This window comes from Dasypus novemcinctus, chromosome 18, assembly GCF_030445035.2.
Source record: "Dasypus novemcinctus isolate mDasNov1 chromosome 18, mDasNov1.1.hap2, whole genome shotgun sequence".
In the NCBI taxonomy this organism is placed as follows: domain Eukaryota; kingdom Metazoa; phylum Chordata; class Mammalia; order Cingulata; family Dasypodidae; genus Dasypus; species Dasypus novemcinctus.
This window is the reverse complement of record NC_080690.1, coordinates 11,118,621-11,131,745: the sequence shown is the minus strand read 5'-3', so window position 1 is coordinate 11,131,745 and position 13,125 is coordinate 11,118,621. Positions and strand designations below refer to the sequence as shown.

The window sequence follows — 13,125 nt, the reverse complement described above, 5'->3', positions numbered from 1 at the left end:
TTCCCTCTGGATGTAATCCGAAAGCAGACAAACGCAACTGGCACAAAGCTGCCTGTTGCGGAGCCCAGCACAGCTTCTGCTCCATCGCAGGTGCTCAGCGAGTGTCAACAGGGTGAATTACAGCATTGTCTGTCATTGTGAAAATTCCGAACCAGCCTCCGTTATCAACAGAAGAGAAATGGCTCAGGAGGTTATGGTACACCCCCACACACATACATTATGCAGCTCCTAAAAAAAGGATAGCTATAAAGACTGCTTCACAAAATGAAAAAAAATGCCTGGGATGGGATATTGAGTGACAAAGCAGAAAGCCAAATTCCATCTACACTGTGATCACAGCTTTGTACACATTCTCAATGCATATGGATGTGAAAGGAAAGGAGAGAGTAAAAAAAAAAAAAATCAAATCACTAACATGCAAGGGGAGTGGTATCAGAGTGATTTGCCTTTAATTTTTTTTTTAAGATTTATTTATTTATTTATTCTCTCCCCTCCCCCCCCACCCCGGTTGTCTGTTCTCTGTGTCTATTTGCTGCATCTTTGTCCGCTTTTGTTGTTGTCAGCGGCACGGGAATCTGTGTTATTTTTTGTTGCGTCATCTTGCTGCGTCAGCTCTCCGTGTGTGCGGCGCCATACCTGGGCAGGCTGCACTTCCTTTTGCACTGGGCAGCTCTCCTTACGGGGTGCATTCCTTGTGCGTGGGGCTCCCCTATGCGGGGGACACCCCTGCATGGCAGGGCACTCCTGCATGGCACGGCACTCCTTGTGCGCATCAGCACTGCGCATGGGCCAGCTCCACACAGGTCAAGGAGGCCCAGGGTTTGAACCTCGGACCTCCCATGTGGTAGACAGACGCCCTAACCACTGGGCCAAGTCCGCCGCCTGCCTTTAATTTTTGATCGCATATATTGTTACACAATTATGGGTGCAATAAACCAGAAAATGTTAATAAAATAACATTTCTTGAGGTACAAACTCAAGAATAGCAACTGATATTTATAAACTCGTGAACTGGTAAGTCTCTCTGGAACAGCCGCTCAACCTTGATCTAGACCCCGTAAAGGTAATAGAGAAAAAAATATTTATGCCACCGACCTTACATATAATATATATAGCTACCCTCTCTCTGCTTGGGAGGAGAGGATATCTATGGCTGAAACCAAGCTAAAGGAAGTTAGGAGTCTTGAATCACCTGCTTCTCTCTTCATGGGCTTTAAAAATAAAGAAGAGCGAAAGATCCAAGAGTTCTGGATGGCCAGCCCCGACGGTGGTGCTTGAGAGATGGGAACAATTTAGAAAGTGGGGAGGGAACCCCAGGCAAGGTGGGCAGGGACAGGAAAGGTGGATGAAAGCAGCCGTGTTGGATGGGCTTCTCCCAGGGAGAAGGTGCTCTGCTAAGCCCTTTGCCTACTCCATTTCGTGTCCCCCTTAGACAATTCCGCAAGTGAAAATTCTTGACCTCATTTTACAGAGGCTTAGGACCCGATTTGGCCTCAAGGGTTGTGATTCTGTATACTTTCTATGCTACAGAACTCCTCTTGGTTTACAAAGGGACTGGAAGAAACTTTGAAGGGAAATTGGTGTGTTCGTTGATACCTTGATTATAACGGTGGTTTCACAGGTACATATGTTTTGTGAAAACTCAGCAAATTGTCCACTCTATATATGTGCAGTTTATTGTATATCAATTGTATCTCAATGACAAATAACATACAGACAAAAAAAATCTGCCTTTAAAAAAAATCAAGCAACTTTTTAAAAAACTTAATTTGGGAAGTGGACTTGGCCCAGTGGTCAGGGCGTCCATCTACCACATGATAGGTCCGCGGTTCAAACCCCGGGCCTCCTTGACCCGTGTGGAGCTGGCCCATGCACAGTGCTGATGCGCGCAAGGAGTGCCTGCCACGCAGGGGTGTCCCCCGCGTAGGGGAGCCCCACGCGCAAGGAGTGCGCCCGTAAGGAGAGCCGCCCAGCGCGAAAGAAAGTGCAGCCTGCCCAGGAATGGTGCCGCACACAGGGAGAGCTGACGCAGCAAGATGATGCAATAAAAAGAAACACAGATTCCCATGCCACTGACAACAGCAGAAGGGGACTAAAGAATACACAGCGAATGAACACAGAGAACAGACAACTGGGCCGGGGGTCGGGGGAAAGGGAAGAGAAATAATTTTAAAAAAAACACAAAAAACCACTTAATTTGGTAGGAAATGGGTACACAATATTTTTTTAGACATTGCTTTCATTTGTCAGTCATTCATTCAACAAGTACTTTGGTGAACAAGACAGCCACTATCCCATACCTGTGATATGGAGCATCCAGTCCAGTGGAGGAGGCAGACAGCTCAATGGGCAATTGCAGGACAGTGAGACATACAGAGTGCATGGAGGGAAGCAGTGTTTAAATGGAGCCCAGAGAACATGCAGCAGCTTTCTCTCAGGGCTTGCAAATTTTATGAAGTAGATCTTATGCTCATTTTACAGATAAGGGAGCTGAGGCTCAGCCTGGTTGAGTAACTGCTGAGTTAACTTCAAACAACTGAGCACTCGGCAGGATAGGAGCCCAGATCCTTCTGGCTCCAGAGCTGGTGCTTTTCCTACCACCCTTGCTCCCTCTCACGGGAACATTCGGGAGTGGCTTGTCCATAGGCCAGTGAGGCGCGCAGGCTGCCCACTTTGAAGAATGTGGCCCCCGTGAGATGCAGGCGTGGCAGGCAGGGGCTGGGTCGGGACCGCTCAAGTTCAGCACATTTTGGGTCAGATAATAAAGCTGCTGTGGGGGACTGCCCTGCGCAGGGTTTTGTGTTTTCCGTCTTTGTTTTTTGTGTTTTTTCTTGTGCACAGGGTGTTGAGCAGCACCCCTGGCCTCTAACCAGTAGATGCCATTAGCAGCGCCACCCACCCCAGTTGTTATGACCAAAAATGTCTCCTGACATTGCCCAGTGTCCCCAGGAAGGACAGGCAAAATGGCTCTTGTTCTAGAACCACTGAGCTTGATTGGCCAGGCTCTTTAAAGCCCTTATATAGAGTTAAAATTAGATTATGTAAGAAACACGGAGTCCTTTGCAGATGTGAAGCCGCGAACAGCTATTATGAAAGATGAGTTCACAAACAATTTTATCTGCCCACAGTGTACAGTAGAGATGAGAGAAGGGACAGTCAGAATCTGAGAATACAATAATGGAAGTGCCGAGGAAGAGGCAAAGCCCTCAGATATTTTGTAGGAAAATAGGATGTGGTCACCAAGCAACTGTGGGAAATGCTGAAATGATGAGCCAAGACTTCTTTTCCTTTTTGCTGTTGTTAGATGATGGGCATCGGAAGCAGTAATGATTTCCGTTAAACCAGATAAATAAATATAAGTGTGGGAGTTAGACCCTCAGGGGTCTATCAACAAGCCAGGGGAAAGGGGACTGGAGCTGAGGTGAGGGAAGAACTCACACTCCTCAAGCATTTGCTGAGTGACTGCTTTGAGCTGCCTCTGGAAACTGGGGGAACAGAGATGAGACGCAGCCCCTGTACCAAAGCAGCGCAAAGTCCACAGAGGACAGAATCAGAGCTGCGCTGTAGAGGGAGCTGCTATTTGCCCAAACGATTTGGGTTTGCACGTACCAGTCATAGGCGTGACAGGGGAGGATAAGCTCTGAAAATCATACTTACCTACTGCTCTTCTGTACCTTCAGCACCTTCCACAATGCCTGGCACATAGTAGGAGTTAATCAAAATATTAGTGGAAATTAGTGAGAGTCTAATTTCCTGGGGAAAACAGAGAGAAAGTGATCAAGAAAGGATTCCTAGAGGTGGTGTTGTTGCCAAGTACACGCGGGAGCCTATAATAGTAAATATTAATATTTATTGAGAAGCCTACTGTGCTCTGGGCATTGCGCTCAGCCCTCTGCGAGAAGCCTACTGTGTGCCAGCACTCTGAAGTAATCTCATCCCTCCATCACCAACATCAAGTGATGGTTAAAACTGTGGCCCAGATGAATTCTCAGAGAAAAGGGAATTCAGAAACAGAAGAGCTGAGTGGCATGCCAAGGATCCAACTAGAGAAGAAGGTCACAATAAAGAGGAATTCATTTTTTGGCAAGGTCAAAGGGTTTCTCTCCCAGCAGTTGCTCTATTGGAACCTAATACCACTCCAGAGAAAGTGATCGCTGACCCGTGTGGGTGAGGAGCGAAGAGGCAGAGTTCACAACAAAGGGGCAAGGGTTGGGGACAAAGGAAGGACAGTGCAAAGGGCTTGGATCAGGATTCCCAAACACCTTGCTGCTGAACGTGGGCTGTGGAATCCCTGCTCTGGGGCTGTTTGTGTTTTCTAAATCTGCAGACTGACAACAGCAGAAGGCAGACCCAAGGACCATTGCCTTTGGCTCCCTGCCCCTCACTCTCTGCTTTCAAGTAATTACGATTTGACGTGTGCAGGCAGGACAGACGCCCCAGGAAATAGGGTTATCAGGAAAGGAGACAGCGCCTGTCTCTGATGAGTGAAGGGAGGTCTTTAACTCCAGCTCTGTTTGTGATGTCCACAATCCAATAGGAGTGCTAGGGTGCTTGTAAATGTGAGCCAGAGTGGCCAAGGAGGGCCAGTGCCGAGGCTGCCGGGGGAGGCAGGGCCTGGAGCATTTGAATAGATCCAACTGAGTCCCACTAAGTCTTGCCCCCTAATGGGAATGGAGGACTTTATTACTATTATTATTATTATTAGAGAAATTGTGGATTTATGGAACAATCTTGTGTAAAATACAGGATTCCCATCCACATGTTTCTAATGCATGCAGTTTTGAAGGTACATTTTTCACCTTAGCAGGAACCATGCCTGCTTGACCCTGGGAATGTCATCTGCCTTTACCCAGCTTGTCCTTTCTAGAATCAACCTCCCCTCCCCTCCCACTCACCCCTTCTGACCTTCCAAATGATGTAATGACGGCAGGAGGGAGACAATCTGTGTCTTATTTGACCCCTGCACAGGCGCAAGCCGTGCCCTACCTGTTGCAACTATAGAAGTGCTGAGAGAGGCAAGAGGAGGAACAGGATCTCTGAATATGTAGGAGACCTATGGGGGTCTCTTTCCCATGTGCCAAACGTGGGGCCTCCTGCTGGGAGCCTGTGTGGCCTAGAAGTGGCAGTGGGGTCACCCGAGGGCCGGCCACAGCTCACCCTGTAAAACTCTACTCCACTCTGGATGGATCAAACTAGGGTCCTCCTAGGCTCTGCTTTGGGCCCCTAGGGTAAGTCACTTCAGCCTTAGTTTTCTCATTCAAGTGGAGAAAATAGTGGCCCCTGAATCAGAGGGTTGACATGTAGCGAAAATGAAATGAGACTTAGGATGGGCTCAGCACTGCACCTGGCACATAGTAAGTGCTTATGAATGTGAGATACTGCTCTTCTAGGAAGGTCAAGGGCATCACACCTTAGCTCTCATGGTTTCTGGGCTAGTGGCTTAACCACCCTGCAGGTTGCTTGGGTTGATGGGTGGGGCCAGCTAATACTAGGAAGTGTCTGGAGTTTGTGGCAAAGAATGTGGACTCAGGGAAAGTACAGAAGTGAGGAGTATCAGACAAAAAGTAAAGAGATGGAGTGGGCAGGGCCATCACAGGTACCTGGCAGGTGTGCCCAGCCTGGCACCGGAGAGGCTGCTTCTGACCACAGGTGGGCGTTCGGCAGGCAAAGGGTGGGGGGAAACAGGGTTTATAGGGAGGGCTTGGCCACCCCGAAGGGCTGGCTGGTAGAAGCAGAGCAGAATCCACTTCCACAGGAGTGAGCGAACGTGGCAGAAAACAGACCCAGGCAAAAGTAAGAAGATAGGAGCACGGTTTCCTAGCCCACAATACCTGGTGAAGGAGACCTGGTCACCAGGTCTGAGGCGCCAGCCCAGAGCCAGCCACCCCTGCTCCCTCTCCTGCACCACCTCACAGCAAGCAGCAAGCTCCCCCTCATTTTCTCTACTTCAGCTCCAGCGGCCACTTCCCAGTCAAATGTATTTTATTTTATTTTATTAAAGATTTCTTTTCTTTTTTTTTAAAAAAGATTTATTTTATTTACTTCTCTCCCCTCTCCCCCCCAGTTGTCTGCTCTCTGTGTCCATTTTGCTGCTTGCTCTTCTTTTTGTCTGCTTCTGTTGTTGTCAGCGGCACAGGAATCTGTGTTTCTTTTTGTTGCATTATCTTGCTGCATCAGTTCTCTTTGTGTGCGGCGCCATTTCTGGGCAGGCTGCACTTTCTTTCGCGCTGGGCAGCTCTCCTTACGGGGCGCACTCCCTGTGCATGGGGCTCCCCTACGTGGGGGACACCCCTGCATGGCACAGCACTCCTTGCGCGCTTCAGCACTGCACATGGGCCAGCTCCACACGGGTCAAGAAGGCCTGGGGTTTGAACTGTGGACCTCCCATGTGATAGACGGACGCCCTAACCACTGGGCCAAGTCCACTTCCCAAGATTTATTTTCTTTATCCCCCCTTGCCACTTGCTTGCTGTCTGCTCTCTTTGTCCATCCGCTGCATGTTCTTCTGTGTCTGTCTGTCTCCCTTTGTGGCATCATCTTGCTTCACCAGCTCTCCCTGGGGCACAGGCCATCAGCTCTCCGCAGGCATGAGCCAGCCTACCTTCATAAGAAGGCCCCATATGGTAGATGGGAGCCCAATCAATTGAGCCACATCTGCTGCCCTTATTTTCATTTTTTAAATTATTGGTAAATGTCTAATATAAGTCTGAAGGGGAAGAAATCAAGTTCCTTTGAATTCACCACTATATCCCCCAAAGCCTAGTGCAGTGCCACATGCTAAATATTTAATGAATAATTTGATTAATTAATAAAAAGTGCCATCTTAGATCTGAGTAACCAGTCTAGACCAGTGGCTCTCAAAGTGTGGTGCTGGAATCGGCAACAGCAGCAGCACCTGGAAACTTAGAAATACAAGCTCTTGGGCCCCACCACAGACCTACTGAATCAGAAACTGGGTGGGGAGAAGGGGCTTCTGCAATTTGTGTTTTAAAAGCCCTCCCAGTGATTCCAGTGCACACTCAGGTTTGAGATCTTACTTTCCTGGTTCTGAACTTACAGGCAAGGCTTTAGAGGACACACCTGTGGCCATAAGCACTCCATGAGGCCGGGAGTTAAGCTGATGGCTTTGGATTGGCCTTTGTAATGGGCTGTATTTTGGATGTGACTTGAGGGTTGAATAACATATTCACATGAAGGTTCAGCTGTCAAAGGCCAACACAGGATGGCAGAGACTTGTCTAAGCAGCAGAGGACCCAGCCACAACTGGGAGCTCTGTGTATAGGAAAGTCTGTCCTACATCCTCCAGAGCCTTCTTGACCCACAGCTCCCTCCTGCTCATACTGGAAGCCGAGTAGCCATTAGTAAACTACATTAATGAGTGAATGAATCAATAAATGAGTAATTGAATGGAAGAAGGGACCAACAAATGTTTTTTCTACCTAATAGAGTAAAACTTGGATTTTCTTTACTGTGTAGTCCTCCAGTGCTATTGGAAAGTTTTCTGTATTTAACCCTCTTCCTCTAAGAGTCCATTTTAGGTTGGACATGAAGATTGGACAAATCAAAGGCTGCAAATTCCATTAACCTACCTTTATATCTTCACTGAAGAGGGAGGTGGGGGAGGGAGGAAAGCTAATCCATTCTAGACCAATGCCCCACGAAGATAAGGAACATGTTGGTTAATTCACTCTACCTCCTGCTCCTCCAACAGAGCCTGGCACCCTGTGCACCACAAATATGAACTGTTAACTGACTTCCGGAGAGCCTGCAATGTGGCAGGCAGTGGCCTAGTATTTCTTTGTCTCCTCATTTCATCCTTACTGAAAAGAGACATACTCTTTCCACTTTACAAAGGAGAAAACTGAGGCTCAAAGAATTTGAGTGAGGCCACAAGATACAGACTCAACTGCCAACCCCAATGCCCCTGTTCTTTCCCCTATCAGGGCTAGTTCCCAAGATAAGCCAAGACCAGATCCTTGGCTGCCCCCAGCTTTGTATAATTCTTACAACTAGACTGAGGAGGGCAAATCCACCTCCCAGGCTTCTCCTACTCCCAGAGTTCTGACTGTTCCTAATAAAGAGTCAAACAAATGTCGCAGAAAGGAAAGAGGATCAACTGGGTGTACTATTTTGCTTTGTCTTCTCACCGTTTAGAATCTGTGCCGAAGGTGTGGACATCGTTTTGGATTGCCTCTGTGGAGACAACACTGGGAAGGGTCTCAGCCTTCTCAAACCACTGGGCACCTACATTTTATATGGTAAGTGCTAAACAGCTTCAGGAATGTGGTGAGTGGTGGGAAACATTGCATGTGTGCCTACAGACAGAAGCTCTGAATCCTGAAATGTGTTGGGTAGTGGGATTGGGAGTGTTTGGTGTTTGTATTATTTTCTTCTTGCTGCTAGTTGTATTCAATTATAAAAAGAACACGTCTCTACTGCCCTCCTACTCCCGTGAAGATCCCTGAGTCCATGACAAGGCCAAGCAAATGTAGTCACCAAGATGATGGCATGGCACCATTAAGGAGTTTGAGCCACAGAAGGTGGTACAGATAGAAAATGTTCATGGCCTCAGAGGAAGTACAGAAAATGAGGCAATGTAGGATTTACTGTGGATGGAGACGAGTGGCTCAGATGTGGGGTTTTCGGTTGGTTTTTCGTCCATTGAAGATGGGGTTGTAAAGCAAAGGCTCCCCTTCCTCTAAGCCACTTCTTTGTGTGTCTTGATGAAGACACAAGCCCTGAATAGATGGAGCACATGTCTGGTCCACTCTGCTTCTACCTCCACTTCTAAGCTTTTGGGTGAGTGGGTGGGGATGATGGATGGATTGATAAAAGACATCTGGGAGCAGGTTTTCTCTGGCAAATTGAGACTGGAGAGATAACCCTCTTCCCCCTCCTTCTTTCCTGTTAGAAGCTGCAAACTAATGTAAACATTAATCTTCACAAAATCAAAAGTACAGATCTGAAGCCAGATGTCATATTCCAAAGCTATATTGGGGTTATCTGCAGTTTGAGATTCTCACCACTTATTTCTTCTTTACATACAATAGAAAATTGAGCCTTACCTGTGGGTAACTCAGGGGGGAAAATCAACTCAGTCTCTGCTATTAGCAATGATTTGACTCAGCTGAGGAGCTTATAAAAGAGGTATTGGAGGGGAATAAGTGACATCTTTTTGTCAACATCAGATCATTGTGACAAGAGTTGAGGGTACCAGAGTGGGGTAAACTTCCCATTGCTGGAGTGTTCAGTTCTTTTAGTAGTAGCCATATACTGGGAAGTCCCTGAAGGTAGATGCATGAATTTTTTTATTACTATTGATAAGAAACATGAGCCATGAAAGTCAATGCACAATGTAGAGATATTGGATATGACTAACATGTGAGGCAAGTGCAAATGGGTGATTTATTCGTCCTAACTTACTATTTACCAGTATTTCTATTTTCACCTCAATTCCTGGATATCGTTTTGGTGGAATTCAACTTGATCAGCTCATAAGTACCTAGTTCACCGCGTTAACTGTTTGATCAGTAATGGAAGCCTGGTGCTATGGTGTCTGGTGGCAGTCACCCCAGGAAGCAGAAGCAGTGCTTTACCAGCCAAGCCAGCTAATAAAGATTAAAATATAGATCCCCCTCCCCACCCCCCCCACCCCCATTAAATAGCAGTTCCCAAATCTTTGGGAACAGGGCAGAAAAGTGTTGAAAAGGCACCCATATGGAATCTGAACACTTACAACACTGGTAAGAACCCTTTTGTCCCCTAAAGGGCCCCCACAAAGGAGTTTTTCCTCTCTGCGAGACCATGTTAGGGATCCTTTCCCAACCATGCCCCTCATCTGCCCTCTTGTTCCAATGGACAAGTCTCAGTTTCTCACACCATTTGTCTTAAATGGTTTTCTGCCCAGGCCTCTTTGAAGCTGATGCATTGGCCGCACCATTTCCTGAGCTTCTGGATCTGCCTTCTTCTATACCCCATTTTTCTATCTAATCTGTTTCAGCCCCTCTCACACCAAGGTGCCCAGACCCAGTCCAGGTCATAGCCCAAGGTCCCAAGGCCCGGGAATTGAATTCAAATACAGAAAAGTAGGCTCATGTAGGAGTTTGTTTCTCAGTGTCCAAAAAGAAATCAAAGAGATGTTTCAGAAACATATCGTGATATTAAAATATTGGCCTAAATCCAAAGGATCCCCATGCCCAATTTCCCAAAACAGTGACATGATTACCATAAAAATGCTACTTCCTCTTTGATCCAGGGACACTTAGCTAGAATAGTTAACTGGGTACCACCTACCCACTCATCCCCATTTCCCTCATTTAAAAAAAAACAAAACTGGATTAAATTTGTTTTCCAGTTATTGCCAGGTCTGGACCAAACAACTGCCATTCTTCCATGTGTAACAAGATATGTTTTCCTTAGCAATTCCTTGATTTGGGAATCCTCCATTTGCAGGTTCATCCAACATGGTGACTGGGGAGACCAAGAGCTTCTTTAGCTTTGCAAAATCAGTAAGTATCAATGCACAGCTAAGGTGCTATGGTGGTGTGTTGATTTGCATGTTGTGAGCTCTTCCTTCTAAGGTCATTGACCTAATCCTTTTTGTCCTTCATGTCCTTCATTCAGTTGCAATAAAACCTGCATTCCTGCTCTGCTCATTAAAAATGGGCAAGAACTCAGAATTGGGCTGCTTTTCTCTAAAAGAAGCAGAGAGGTGGGAGTGTCAGGGAAAGTTAAGAAATCTTCATTTTTGCTTCACAGAGACTGGTTGAGTGTTGGGGCTTTCATTCATTGCTCAAAATTGAACTTAGCACTGGTTCATTTTATTTGCCCCATGGAGAGGCCAATTTTCAGTTTGGCCACTTCCCTGCCAGTTCTCTAGGATTACTTGAGATATCTCTGTATCCTTAATCTACTGAATTGTCTCTGGGAAGGGAGGCAGGGCTCGTTTAACTTTTTTAGACATGGGCAAGTTTATAAACCACTATCCTAAAGTATCACGCTCTGAATGTGATGCCTACTTTGCGATTGAGAAGCAACGTCTCTAGCACTCAACCCATAGGAACCTTCTCAGGTCCTCACCTGGAGCTTCCCACTAGAATTCAACTAATTTAGGCTTGAGCTTTGATTCTTACCCCACCAGAACAGGGACTTGCTGCTCCTCATAAGGAGAAATAGAGGAGTAGCTCCTCTATTCCCAGCCTTCTGTGCAGCTAGTGCAGTTGGTTCACTTTGCAAGCATTTTCTGCCTGTCTACTATTTGTACACCTGGGCCAAGCCCTGGAGTTGCACGGTGAATGAGGGGGGCATTTTTGGCTCTTGTGGCACTTACATTCCAATGAGGGAGATGAACCCCCAGTAAGTAAAGCACATTAATAACATGATTGTAACTGGTTCTAAAACCTCCAAAGGGGAATAAAAACAGAACGATGAGATAGAACAAAGCAGGATGGGGGTGGAGGCATTTTAAATAGCGTCACCAGGGAAAGCCATGATATTGGTTCCCTCTAAGTGCAGCTTCCTGGGTGCCACCTCTGGCTGCCAAAAGCTTCACCCCCAAACATTCCTTGGTTCTGGAATGGATAGTACTCCCTGCTCCCGTGAGATTAGCATTAAAGGGCCTCCCTTTGCGTTTGCCCTTTAAAACCAGAGTCAAGAATCAGGTCAACTAGGGAATCTCCAGGAAGAACAAGAACAGAATCTCAGACAAGGGTGACACTGGAGCGTGTCCCTTTACGACGGGCTTCGTACCACTCGCAGCTGTTTTGTTGTTGTGGCTCCAATTAACGTGATCCTGCCAGGCTGCTTTGGGTAACCAAATTGGTCCCAAATTACATACAATTGTAAGAAATGTTTTCCCTTTCTCCCTGAAATGCACAATCACAGCACACCAATGTTAACAAAATAATTGCAGCGTGTCCGTGTTCAATGCAGGCATTCATAAAAACAGGCAGCGTGGAGGCTGAGGCTCCCCTGCCGGGAACTGGGGTGCCCATTCTCCCAGCACTTTGCAGCCGGAACTCAAGAATGAAGACTTTCCCTTTCGGAGGCCTGGTCCAATGTTAGTTGGTCAGTTAGAAGCAAATGGAAGAGAGGGCATCTTTAATGCCAGGGTGTAGAATGGGGATTTTGTTCTGGAAGGCTCTAGAAAGGAATTTTCCTCCATACAGTCAAGAGAGGCTTAGCGGCTAAAGGCCTCCTTGGAATCTCTTGGCTATGTTGTCTTCCACCTTAAGACTCCTGCAGAGCCTGTGCTTCACTCTTTCTCAAAGGGGCCATTTGTTTTGAGACCATAAAGAAGATGGTAATAACAGGTGAAGCTGACGTTTAGAAAGCGGTCTGGCTCCAGATCCTATTTACTAAATCAAAATTGCCTTCCAACTCAAGGTGATAGTTTGAGTAGTTAGCATTGATAGAGTACCTACTATATGCCAGACGCAATTCTAAGCATTTTATATGTATTAACACATTTACTTCTTATGAAGGTCCTGTGAGGTAGGTACAGTGAGGAAGTGGATAGACAGAGAGGTTAAGTGACTTGCCTAAAGTCACACAGCTAGTAAGTGGCAGAGCTGTGATTCAAAACTGGGCATTTGGCTCCAGAACTCTCTTAACCACAATTATTATAGTATCGGCAAGCATTCCTTCTATAGACATGTGTAGAGGCATTGAAGATACACTGCTAATCAAGTTACTAAAATCATTCTCTACCTTTGTTTTCACAGCAAGCAGCCCATCACTCTTCTCAAACCACCCCCAGGCCCTTCTGGAATGTACTTTGGGGGAAAATTCCATGTATGAACCTCATCCCTGCCTTAAACCTGATTTCCTCACAATTATTTTCCCAACAACATGATTTTCTTACCTTAGGAAAAAAATTAAAATCTTTCGTTTTTGTGAGCATCCTCAATCCTTTTTGGAATGATACAGATTATAAATAAACACACCGATAACATAAATATTATGAATATAATCAGGGGCCCATTGCATCGCTTGTTGCCTTCTGTATTAAAACTGGTATTAAGCATTTCATCTTTTAGAACTTCCAGAAACTGGGAGTTTAAATTTCTAAATGATAAGTAACACCAAAGGAAAAGCAGTTAAATCAGAGCAAAGCAGTTGGGTAAT

The 13,125-nt window shown here is 46.3% G+C and overlaps 1 protein-coding gene across 1 annotated transcript in view; it reads left to right on the top strand.

Moving 5' to 3' along the window:
• The window catches only part of VAT1L (vesicle amine transport 1 like), a 181,433-nt gene that overhangs the window by 81,869 nt on the left and 86,439 nt on the right, over positions 1-13,125 (top strand). Inside the window, exons 5-6 of the mRNA XM_058279672.2 lie at positions 8,155-8,258; positions 10,453-10,508. Of these exons, the coding sequence (XP_058135655.1) occupies positions 8,155-8,258; positions 10,453-10,508 (160 nt within the window). The remainder of the gene's footprint in view (positions 1-8,154; positions 8,259-10,452; positions 10,509-13,125) is intronic.